Below are 12660 nucleotides of genomic sequence, written 5' to 3'. Positions count from 1 at the left end.
ATGGTCGATGCTCGTGCGGGCATGAGAACGCATTGAGTACAAAGAGAGAATGGGGTCGTCGCCGGGTGGAACGACTGCTGTCTGGTGTGCGACGCGTGCTCCGTCTAGTAGCAATGCGCTGTGCAGTAAATATTTTCCTGGGTGCCATGGCGGTTTTGTGTGCGGCAAGTATATATACTCTGCAATGACTATTTTATGAAGAGACATACGGTTTTCTGTGCCATCACTGGGCTGTCTATGACTGGTCTGCCGTCTTTTCGGCCGGGCAGTTGACGCGCTGGGACGTGTGTACGGGAGCATTTGGATCAGACTCGACTTTATCCAGGGGCTGGTTTGAACCGGCACTGACTTATTGGAAACCAGCTGTTTTGCAAGCTATGCCAATTCTCAACTGCAAACACTAAGAAGCTATATTGGCCATGTAGGTATTGACCCTTGCACCTGACACTGTGCCTTCGTATGAGCACCTTGAGACCACGCGAGAAAAAGTTTTATATTACAAGCGGAGTCAGGTTCGCGGACCATTTCATTGTCTCAGCTGGCAATAAACTACGGAGTAGTATGACAGAATACCTGGCTGGTTTAGGGGGGAAAAGGGGGACTGTCGTAATACCAAGTATAAAATTTGTGCTGCTTGCGCCGGTTGCCGTGGAAGCAGTGGGCGCGGCTGAACTACAAAAACAAAACGAGTCCCCGTAAACAAAAACACTGCTCTGACGCCAAGGAGGCTCATGCGTCAGTATAATGCAATGGGCATGTCGGGAAATCCATCACAAGAGATTTCGATGCGATTCGGAATTACATACCGAGTAACTACATGTGTGTGTATTGCCACGCAGCAACTGCCCAGCAGGCATTAGGGCAGAGTACATGTAGCAGGAACCTGCAGCTGGGCCGGTAACTTGCCCGAAACTACGACGTCTGCCAGGTGGTTTCTGTCTGTCTAGTCGAGGTGTCTGGCGTGCTAGACACCAAGCGGGAACAATGACGCGCGACGGGGACACAGTGCCCGTGAGTGACGGGGGAGATGGGCAGCGCTATTTTGGATCTGACGGGCGCCGGTTGTCTTTTTTGTGTGGTGCACTGGCAACCGGGCGCTGCTGGTGGCGGAGAGAGTGGGCGGGAAAAAATATCCTCCCGCACCTTGTTTGTCATGATGGCGACTGTCATTGGCTGGCGTAGCCCCGTTTTGGAGTCGGATGAGGTTGCACAGTGAGACATTCATGACTCGCACGGGGTTCGGGCTGGCGGTTTGGCAGCATGGCCTTGCCATGAAGGGCTGTGTTGGGCCGACGATTCGGACTGGTGCCGCGGTGAATTCTTGACAGGCGGCCGACCAAAACAGAGTCTGGTCCAGATAGATTACTAGGCATGGATATGGGGCTGCTGGTTCAATGTTGGTGCGCATCGCACCCCCGCTCTTCCTGTCGAGGGCTGTGTACGTACTCCATAGAAACTTGCCATATCTTGAGAAGGGATATACTGGTATGGTGGGAGCGCACAACTGTGCAGGTGCTCCAGCGAGTTCGAGTGAGATGAGAGGGTGGTATGGAGCAGTGGATAAGTGGGAATGACTGCCGGTTGGTCGTGGGAATTGCATATCGCGCCCATGTCGATGCAGACTTTCTGCATTGTTGGGGAGGAGGGGAAAAGTGTGGACACGATAAAAGGCAGAGTGTAATGCGGCAGCAGCGTGTTTCTAGTGCAAACTTCCCCCAACGGCCATGCTGCTATGCGTGGCTCGTTGCAATAGAGACTCGTATTGCATGTCGCGGATCGAGCCAGGCATTTCAGACGCCAGCCGCCTCAATCTCCCCCTGACAAAGGGTTCCGTCTGTTGATGATGGTGAACGATGCTGGTTCCATGTCTGGGCCCGTGGCACAGGGCTTCTCCGCAGAAGGGCCCTGGGGCTGCCTCTGGCGTCGGGGCTCGAGACGTCTGGTGTGTGTTGGCCGCAGACCGCCTTGTGGACGCACATTCATGGCGATGGGTCCCCGTCACTGAGCTTGTGAGGCTGGCGGTTGCCTTGATCGACGGCAGGCACATGGTCCGGCTCGGCCAGTGGCCATCATTGATGTCTGGCACGCTGGACACCGCCGCTTGGGCAGCCTGGCTGCTCGGAACATTCGAGGGCGCATCAGGTCGAAGGGTTCCTACAGCGGTGTGACACCCCCTGGGCGGCGCCCGGGTGCTTGAACCACGCCTGTACTGTGTACTAAGAATCGTCCCAGGTGCCTGCATGTGCAGCGCTGGCTCGGGACTCCCCTCATTGACTGACTGCATATGCCAGCTCCTCCCATATGTTTACATGTAACAAGTACCTCCTAGTTAGGCTTCCCTCGAAACTCTGACCTTTTTGATTCTCGTCCTTCCAACTTCCATCTTCATCCAATCCTTTAATTGCATCTCTTCTTTCCCCTTTCCTTGCTCCGTCTTTAACGGGCACAATTCAAAGCTACAAACGAGTCTGTCAGAACGCACGGCCAGCAACTCGACCAGATTTACGCCCTTGTTTATTTCCACAAGGACCATCCAGAAGACCCCCCCCCCGCCGCAACCGTCAGGTTCGCCCTGCCTGCCCTCCTGCTCTCTGGCAGTTGTCGTCGTTGACGTTACCTCGACCGAGAAGAGAAAGGGAACCAGAAAAAAAAGGCGAACCTGCCAGGCCTGCATACCAGCACGCGGCCATCCACCATCTACCGGCGACCATCCACATCCACGTCCACCACTTGAGGGCAGAAAAAATAACCCCCCCACCCGCCGCGTTTGGGGTCTCCGCCTTTGCCTACTCACACGTGCGACTTGTGGCCGGCCTCTGGCTTCCTTTGAAACATCACTACAATTCTCAACACCACAAGAAGCCGCATGACGAGACGCTCTGCGACCTACAATCATGTCGAGCTCAGAGATTAATCAGGTGCTCGCCAACTCGCTGTCTCCGGGTAGGTTCACACCTCCACTGCCCATCTTTTGGATTCCCCTGGATTCTGGCGACCCCTCGCCTGCCTCAGCGGTGCCCTTTTCTGCTCCCAGAGGCCGGCGAGTCCTTGTTTTGCGTTTGCGTGGCCTTCGTAGCCCTTTGCCGCTATCTGCCTAGACATGTTGTATTCCAAGGTGTGATTGCGTCTTGCTGACATAGTTCCTTGCACAGACGCGAACCTACGAAATGCTGCCGAGCAGCAGCTTAACCAGGCTGCGGAGAGTAACTTCGTAAGTTGCCGGATCACCCCCTCCCTAATTTGCCCCTTGTCGAGCTTCATGCCTCCCCTGGCTCCTCGTACTGACTGAGTCTACGCCTCAATATAGCCGCTCTACCTGGCGACCCTGGTACAAGAACTTGCCAACGAACAAGCAGAGGGGCCCATCCGAGTCGCCGCCGGTTTGGCCCTGAAGAACGCTTTCACAGCCCGAGACTTTCAGCGTCTGCAAGAACTTCAAACCAAGTGGCTACAACGGACAGACGAGGATACCAAGTCGCGCGTAAAGCAACTCACCCTGCAAACTCTTTCGTCCAGCAATGCCCAAGCCGGCAATGCTGCTGCCCAAGTCATCTCCTCCATTGCTGCCATCGAGCTGCCTCGCAACCAGTGGACTGACTTGATGCCCTTTCTGGTCAAAAACGTTACCGAGGGCGCCGATCACCAGAAGCAGGCCTCTTTAACCACCATCGGTTATATCTGTGAAAGCTCCGACTCGGAGCTTCGAGTTGCTCTAGTCTCTCACTCAAACGCCATCTTGACCGCTGTCGTTCAAGGGGCCAGGAAAGAGGAGGCCAACAATGAGGTTCGCTTGGCCGCTATTACCGCCCTTGGCGACTCGTTGGAGTTTGTGAGTAGCAACTTCAAACATGAGGGAGAGCGAAACTACATCATGCAGGTTGTCTGTGAGGCCACTCAGGCCGACGACTCGCGTATTCAGCAGGGCGCCTTTGGCTGTCTTAACCGAATCATGGCTCTGTACTACGACAATATGCGCTTCTACATGGAGAAGGCCCTGTTTGGCCTGACTATTCTTGGAATGAAGTCGGATGACGAGGATGTTGCCAAGCTTGCTGTCGAATTCTGGAGCACTGTCTGTGAGGAGGAGATCAACATCGAGTATGACAACGCCCAGGTTGAGCGTTCAGACCAGATGCGCAACTTTTACAACTTTGCACGCGTTGCTGCCAACGAAGTTGTCCCCGTGCTTTTGTCGCTTCTTACGAAACAGGACGAAGACGCCACTGACGACGAGTACAACATCTCCCGCGCTGCCTATCAGTGCTTGCAGCTCTACTCACAGGCCGTTGGTGCTAGTATCATCACCCCAGTCTTGCAGTTTGTTGAGGCAAACCTGCGCTCTGAGGATTGGCACTTCCGCGACGCTGCTGTCTCGGCTTTCGGCGCCATCATGGAGGGCCCAGATGAGAAGGTCCTGGATCCCATCGTCAAGCAGGCTCTTCCTATCCTGATCACCATGATGGATGATCAGTCTTTTCAAGTCAGGGACTCCACAGCCTTCACTCTGGGACGTGTTACGGATGCGTGCGCAGATGCTATCGATCCCGTTCAGCAACTCCCTACTCTCATCGAGTCATTATTCAAGGGCCTCATGAGCAACGCCAAGATGGCTCCTTCATGCTGCTGGGCTCTCATGAACCTCGCTGAACGATTCGCTGGCGATGTCGGCGCTGCTTCCAACCCCGTGACGCCTCACTTCAACCAGGCCGTCAGCTCACTGCTCGATGTCACGGCCAGACAGGACGCCGAAACTTACGTGCGCACCGCCGCCTACGAGGTGCTCAATGTCTTTGTGCAGAGCTCCGCTTCAGATAGTCTGCAGGCCATTGCCTCGCTATCCGATGTCATCATCAAGCGTCTGCAAGAGACTGTTCCGCTACAGTCTCAGGTTGTCAGCGTAGAGGATAAGATTACCCTCGAGGAGATGCAAAACAGCTTGTGCACGGTTTTGCAGGCCATTGTCATTAGACTTGATAAGGATATCGCGCCTCAAGCTGATCGTATTATGGAGATCTTGCTCCAGATCCTCAACAGCGTCGGAGGCAAGTCTAGCGTCCCCGAGGCTGTTTTCGGAACAATTTCTGCCCTCTCTACAACAATGGAGGAGGACTTCATCAAGTACATGGATGCGTTTGCTCCTTTCCTGTACAATGCTCTAGGAAACCAGGAAGAGCCCAGTCTCTGCTCCATGGCTATTGGTCTGGTCAGCGATATCACCCGCTCCATGGGAGAGCGCAGCCAACCATTCTGCGACAACTTCATGAACTATCTACTTAACAACTTGAGGGTATGCAGATCTATTCGCCGCCTGCCCAGATTCTATTACATATCCGGCTAACCCTTTTTTGTTAGAGTACCGCGCTCTCCAACCAGTTCAAGCCTGCGATCCTCCAATGCTTCGGCGACATCGCCGGTGCCATTACTGGACATTTTGAGACTTATTTGTCTGTCGTGGCTCAGGTTCTGGAGCAGGCCTCAACAGTCACTGCTACACCCGACGGTCCCATTGAGATGGTTGACTACGTGATTTCTCTTCGTGAAGGTATCATGGATGCCTGGGGTGGCATCATTGGTGCCATGAGGTCTAGTGGCAAGAGTAGGTGGCAGGCTCCTGGCAATTTGTGGCTTACCATCCTTTACCATCGTCAGTTTGCTAATCCTTTCACAGCGCAAGCTCTGCAGCAATACGTCCCTGCAATCTTTAACTTGCTTGGCCAGATTGCCAACGATACCATCCGAAGCGAGGGATTGTTGCGTGCGAGCATGGGCGTTATTGGGTATGTGTGACTAGGCCTTTGAATATGTACCTGGATACCCGCTAACCTCGTCGTAGTGATCTTGCTGAGGCTTACCCCAATGGTCAATTGGTGGACGCATTCCGCCAGGAGTGGCTGACGGCCATGATCAAAGAGACCAAGACCAACCGCGAGTTCAAGCCGCAAACCATTGAGACTGCTCGCTGGGCTCGGGAACAAGTCAAGCGTCAGCTTGGAGGCGCTCAAACCGTAATGTCTTGAGCCACTCTATTCGACACAACCGACCAGGAAGAGTTTTGAATCACGGACCAACAGTCAAGACTCCTCCCCTCAATGCTCTTGCGATGCCGCCTTGGTCCCCACGACTTCGAAAGAGGTCAATGGCCCACGCCACGGTGCCAGCGGCATCACCGCCATGCCTGAAACGCCACCTGCAAACACATTACCCAACAACACGATTCCTACGACCCTTTCACGTGTACATAGAACCCCCCACGACACTTCAGTAATCAAAATACCCCCCCTTCACCAATACTACGATATTGATTCCCCCCATGCCTTCAAATGCCCTCGTGTTCTAATTTACAGACACGCATCTACCATTATCATTTCCCTCACCCCCCAATCCCCTTTCCGCCTCACAACCCCCAACATATTGCCCACTACACATCTTTTGTTTAATTACCTCAAGCTACAACGAAGGGATAGAGAAGTCATGTAAAGCCCCGCATGGAATTTTTCTCAAAAAAGAGAGCGGCGGCACGTTATAAAGTCATGTAGAGAGGAACAGGGAGTACAGGCGGCAGGTTTCTACTCTTTGGTCAGTTTTTATTTTATCTTATTATTTTTTTCTCCCCTCGCCTCGGGCTCAAATATCGGCTTTTTGTCACATTCTATATGATATTTTTTTCGTTTCTTCCATTGTGTTTTTCTTGCCTCATGTTATTTGCGCTAGACGCCCTTCAAGTGAATGGGATCCTTCTAGAGCATATACGCAAAAAGCCGGATCTGGGATTACAGCATCATCAGTCAGAGAGAGGTGTGTTGTGGATGAATATGAAGATGTTGCATAGGGGTGTGTCGGTGAAAGATATGGAAAGGCTGTGGAAACGGAGAGAGCGCATGATTTGATTTGCCTGGATGGGTATTTTGGCGAGCGTGTGCTGGTGGTATTAGACTTGGCATCAAGTGATGCTTGTCGAGACGCAAGCTACACGAACAGTTCAATAAGAATAGTTGGTCCACTCTCGTTGTCATGTGCTTAATCTTTTCTTCCATGACTGTGCAATTATCTGTCCATTGTAGTATCACGGCGTATGTCTAATCGAAAGCGGGTGGGATCTGAAGATAAATAGGCTCGGCTGTCAATTCAATAGGCCATGTATGTGTTTCTACGGTTTATCTTTGGTACGTGGTATATATCGTGGAGCATGCCATCTGGCGCCTAGGTCATGGCTAACCCGTCTCTCATTGCATCGTGTCCAGCCAGGCACTGCTGTTCATCCAAGCAGACGTCGCCCCGTCAATGTAAAACTGCAATTCGCCCTCGAAACCATCCGTTCCAGGAACAAGTTGCGGGTTGAAGTTGCCCGCGCCATAATGCGGAGCCGGCGGGCCGGGATTGTTTGAGTCAAACGCTTCGATGAGCATGCTTAGGCTGTCGGCGTTTTGACGGCCCATCGGGGTGTGCATGTACATATTGTGTGAGTTTGGTTGGACTGCTGCGTGAGGGGGCTGGAGCTGGTTTGCATACGGGTGTGGGGAGATTGTTGCTGGTGCTGGAAGGGTTGCGCCTGGGTAGCCCTGCGATTGATGGAGTTGTGGTTGGGTTTGTTGTTGCGGCGGAGAGGGTAACTGGAGGCTGGGAGCAGGATTAGATATAGCGCTTTGGTGGTGCGGTGACCCGATGGATGACGAGGGCGGTAGTTCAGGCTGGGTTCCTGGTCGTGGGAGGATGTTTGGTCCGGGTAGAGTTGGGGGAGGCGCAGGGGGTAGAATCGGCTTTGTGATGGGGAATAGGGGCGGTAATTGTCGTGTAAAGCGAGGGATGGGATCTTTCCCGTCGTCCATGCTTCCTTCATTGCCAAACGTGGCCGACTGCGGATCGAGGGAGAACTTCTCGAGGGCTTCTACCCAGCGTGCTGCTAGGGGCCATACTTCTCGACATTCTTTGAGGATGTTGATTGTTCTTTGGAGCATCATTGGTCCGTCACGGACGAGGGCTTTGTCCTGGCAGACTGGTAGGTTTGGTGTTGGCTTGTTATATTTGTAAATCGAGAACGGGAGGGAGGTGAGAGGGAGCGGGGGCTTACTGCTGGGGTATTTGCAAAGGTAGGTTGAGAACAAGCCACAGCTATATACACAAAATGCGGCAATTTGGGCGCCGACGCTCTCATCCGGAGATCTGTTCGTGAATTGGGCATCGATTTGTTCGTACAGATATCGCACGTTGATGAAGATTTCGTTGGACATGTCTGTGAAGAATTTCGTGTGGCCCTTTTTGTCGGGTTTTATAATGCTGTATACTTGTTGTAAGTTTGTAAAGAATGCCTGGGGGGGTGGTTACAGATACGGCGTAGGGAGGGCAACTGACTCTATCAGATATGGTCTACGAAGAACGATGTTAGACAAGCGCGTCATCATTGTCACGCACAAATAGGCCAATTCCTGGCTTTCCGCCTTGTACCGTTTGAGAAGATAGGTGCTCCATCTATGTTCCTGAGGTAATTTCTCTTCCCACTCTCTCAGCTTCTCGGCGGTTTGCGAGAATTCACTCGCTGGGTCCCAGGGACGCGGACTCTTGCTGAACCTGACGGCACGTCGTCCAACTACGCCCCACCAGGAGTGAATCTGCATAAGCGTTGCAAAGAGCGAACGGTTGGAATCTCGTATTAGCTCCGGGTTGTCCATCGCGGGCGGTGTCCCTTCCAAAGCAGCTCGCGATCTTGGTTCATGTCCATTCGCAAAGTCCTCTTCGTTGCAGGGTAGAAGTGTCGTGATGTCACCTGCGGACAGCGACACGGGAGACAGGGGCCCTGAATGTAAATTGTCTTGGCTGTGTAACATCCACTAACAAAGAAATTAGCTGCCATGTCGGGGGAGGGTTAAATAGCAAGATTGCCTGAAATCCAACGTCTTACAAGTGTTCGTCTTGCGGATTCGGCGCGTATGATGAGCTCAGGTGTTGGGTTCGAAATATGATACATTTCCTCTCGCTGGAGCTGCATGAGAATGGCCATTCGGATGGCAATGCCCATATTAATCTTTGGCAACCCTGGTTAGCACTGACCGGGGCATATCAGGGCAGCTAATGGTCAAATTACTTACATAGCTCCTGTTGCGCTCACCACTGCCTTGTTGGGCAATGCTTAACAAATAAAAGGCTTGGCATCTTTCTAGTGTAGGTTCTTGGTACACCTCTTCGAACGCAATCGACGATGCCCTTTCCATAAAGTACTCGGCAGCTTTCACACCGGTCCCATATCGTAATTTGAAGGCAGGACTGAGTCGAGCTGAAATGCTGAGGATTCCCATGAGTAGAAACAAGCTAGTTGAGCGCGAATCCTTACGCAGACGCTCCGGATACTGCTCCTTTGGAATAAAGCCGAGTTGAAAGTACTGTTTTGTGAAAAGATTGACGCCGTCAATGAGCTCCTCGAGAGGGGGGAGATTCTCCCAATTATCAGCCTGCCGTTGTTGAGTTACAAGTGAGTCATCTGCATTACAGCGACGTGGCTTGGAGCTGATCGAACCACTTCTCGTAGTCTTTTCGGCTCTCGTGCGAGGGTGTCGATACTCACGATCCAGATCAGGTTGTCCCCTGACTGGAAAGATGCTGTGTAAAGGGAGCGGGGTGTTAGAGATGGGAATTAGGCGAGGAACATTCGGCGCAAGTGTAACTAACCATTCCTCCGCAGGTATGCCCGCTTCATGACAGGACTTGCACGGAGACTTGCCCTTCTCGTGAATGCACTTGCTTCTCATCCGGCGACATCTGCATATTGATGTTAATATTTGTTGGTATACGAATCAAATATAATGTTTCGGTCTGACCTTCGGCATGCGATTGGAGATCGGCGTTTGATTGCCGGAGCTTGGCCTTGGCTGGCGACAGAAGCTCCGCCGTCTACGCTCAAAGGACTTGCCGCTGAGCCCGGCGCTGCTGAATTATTTGAGGCATTCGAGGCTGCGGACGTAGACCCGTTGCTCATCACAAAGGTATAGGCATGATTCACCCCGGCAGGCCCGGCAGGCCCAGCAGGGTCCATCTCCTTTGCCGGAGATCCAGCGGAGGACCAGCGGGAATACTTGTAGAAGACGGAGTGCTCAGCGTGGTGTACAGAAGTGGGCGTCTTGGCTTCAGACACAACGGGGGGTGGCCTCGCTTTATTTCGCGTGTGGATTCTATCTTGGGTCCAGGAGTCTCAAGCCTAGAGACTGGTCGGCCTGGCCCAGCCGGCACCCGCGAAGAATCAATCAATTCTCGTCCTTGAGCTTAGTATAACCGAAGTCAGGTCACCAGGTGTAGCCTCGCTCTTGATCCAAGTCGCAGGCAGCACGGAGATAAGAGGGCTGGGCCGAGATTCTTCTATGATCTAAAAATCATGTGATATCCTTCAGCTTCAGCTTCTCCGGTTTCGATTGGAATCGTCCCTGCTGCGGCTGTGCTGCTCTGCTGGTTCTCGGCGAAGATGATCAGTATGGGCTTAATCGGACGAAACTCTTGGCTAGCCACGCCGGGGATGGCCAGGCTTTTTCTTCACCACTAGTTTTGGAGTGCGGAGGCTGAGGACAGCCGTCCAAAGTGTCCAGAGTTCGCTTGGCTTGCTGCATGGAGTACAAGGACGCAATAGCGCAATCTGCAAGATGCAGTCGAAAAGAAGTACCAGTCGACACTAGCCTGTCTGGGATAGTTGCTGTGTCACTCCGTACTAGTATGTGCAGTTGATGACGCCCCATCAGACACACACTGCTGATAATGATATCGAAGGGCATGTGCCGGCATTGCGGCGCCATTGTCCCGTCTGACAGCCTTCATCGAGCCAGCGGTTTAATATATTCCATGTTGGGTCCGGGGTCACATCCTGGCATCGTTCAGCCACAATCTGTCCGGTATAAAACACTCCTTACAGTTTGGGAAGCAGTGACTTGTCCAGACCGGGCCCTTGGCTTATCAGGCGCTATGGTATTAGAGGGTATGCAATGCTATGCTCCGTAGTTGAATGCTATAACACCATGGTTAGCAAAAGCGAAAAAAGTTGAAAAAAATTATGGGAGCAAATTATGCCCCAAACCCCCCAGGTAGTCGACCTTTGTGTGGCTCTTGCTGGTAGTAGTAGGTCTGTCAGTACTCAGCCAGTGAGACGTCTCTGGCGCTCCCGCAGCTTGATTTTGATATCAATCGATGTTCCACTTTACTCAGTTCAGCCTGAGCACTCCATTACAGTGGCTGCTGTTAGCAGGCCAGCCACCGCTTTGTTCTCTGTCGTCTGCCCCAGCCACTTGCTGGTAGCCGTCAAGTTGCCTAAAGTAGGATGCTATAAGAGCTCCCACAAAACAATCTTCTTAGTGGTGTACGGAGTAGGCCAACTCTATCCATTTGAGCCAGTACTCCGTGGATGCGCCATCATAACCCTGCCTTACTTTGCGTACACAATCCCGAAGCTGTCTGTTCATGCTTGATGTAAATGTCTGTATGGCAACCAAGACCATTTGGTCGTCTTGTCAGCGGAGCCACGGCGGCAGCCTCTGTGTGTTGCGCGGACCCTCTGAGTGACAGTGTCTAACGCCACCATTTTCATGCATTGCTACCCTCCGCCTGGCACGATCGTCCTGTGTTGGAAAGAAAATTAGCTGCTTTCAAACTCCAATCTTTAGGCCACGGAGAGCTAACACGGGGTACTAGCCACTTTCCATGTGGACAGAGTCGTACAGATCTCCTCCTAATATGGAGAAACTGACGGGGACGCTCTTGTATCAACTGAAGGCCCGGAATCATCCTAGATGGACCAATCAACCTGAAGCCCAGATGGATGGTAATGTGATGATACGTCCCTGTGGACAAGGGCTTTCGGGCCATGAACCTCTCGATCACAACGACCCACTACTACTAGTACTTCAGTCGATCATGTTGTGCTTTTGTCCTGGCCAGGGCAACCTTGTCCATACCACCCACGCATTGTGTGCGCCCCAATCCTCAATCCTCAATTGACGGAGCTTGAGTGGTCAGGTGTGGCCCGGAACCTGAACACTGACTGGTTCGAGCATGGAGAGACGGTCTATTATCGTGAGAGATGGCAGATGGTGCGGAGAAATTGAGAGGTCCATACATACCTCGTCATCCACCGGCAGCGGCATAAGGCTCGATGAGTCGATGCAGCCACCGCCGCCCGACGTACCGAGAGTACCAGTCAAATTGACGTGCCAATCAACAGCTGCAACAGAGTTGGTGGCGGTGGTTTGATTGAGGTTATCATCAGAAGGAAAGCATTCGAGAGCCAATTCCACGAAGTTGGACAAGGGAAATTCTCTAATGATGACGGCGTGTGACACCACCAGACTGTTGGCCTGTTAAACAACGGAGCGGCAGGTGCGATCCGGGTCCTGACGGCAGACCGAGAGAGTCTGATGCCTAGGGTAGGTAGGGCTATGCTTTGATTTTTTTTGAGATTTTTTTTTTTTTTTTGCCTCCTGCTGTTCCAAAGAACTGATACGCCTGCCTTTCTATAATTGCGAAATCAAACATTGTGGGCTCGAGATTGTTGGAACCTACATACGTACATAATAGTAATAATGATCTTGGCCCTGCCGCCATCTGAAGCTTCATGGTGGAGTGGCGCCCACCAGACCTGCTTAGCCATATCGCAGTAATTAGATGGAGAAAAATTTCGCTCGCTGGGCGCCA

General features: G+C 52.5%; 2 protein-coding genes across 2 annotated transcripts; one reads left to right on the top strand and one right to left on the bottom strand.

Annotated features, from left to right (window-relative positions):
* Positions 1–2894: 2894 nt before the first annotated feature.
* On the top strand, positions 2895–6017 carry kap95 (Importin subunit beta-1; the record flags this gene model as incomplete). The annotated part of the gene is made up of 6 exons (XM_014687266.1): positions 2895–2943; positions 3153–3211; positions 3308–5287; positions 5353–5596; positions 5669–5777; positions 5834–6017. 6 exons carry the CDS (start codon positions 2895–2897, stop codon positions 6015–6017), a joined length of 2625 nt encoding a protein of 874 aa, XP_014542752.1.
* Positions 6018–7223: 1206 nt separating this feature from the next.
* G6M90_00g061150 (uncharacterized protein) lies at positions 7224–9688 on the bottom strand (the record flags this gene model as incomplete). Its single annotated transcript, XM_066130716.1, has 7 exons — positions 7224–8274; positions 8350–8364; positions 8410–8825; positions 8897–9019; positions 9084–9443; positions 9509–9591; positions 9661–9688. 7 exons carry the CDS (start codon positions 9686–9688, stop codon positions 7224–7226), a joined length of 2076 nt encoding a protein of 691 aa, XP_065986741.1.
* Between the last annotated feature and the right edge of the window lie 2972 nt (positions 9689–12660).

This window comes from Metarhizium brunneum, chromosome 3, assembly GCF_013426205.1.
Source record: "Metarhizium brunneum chromosome 3, complete sequence".
NCBI classification, from domain to species: Eukaryota; Fungi; Ascomycota; class Sordariomycetes; order Hypocreales; family Clavicipitaceae; genus Metarhizium; species Metarhizium brunneum.
The sequence above is the reverse complement of the archived record's forward strand: the minus strand, read 5'-3'. Positions and strand labels throughout refer to the sequence as shown.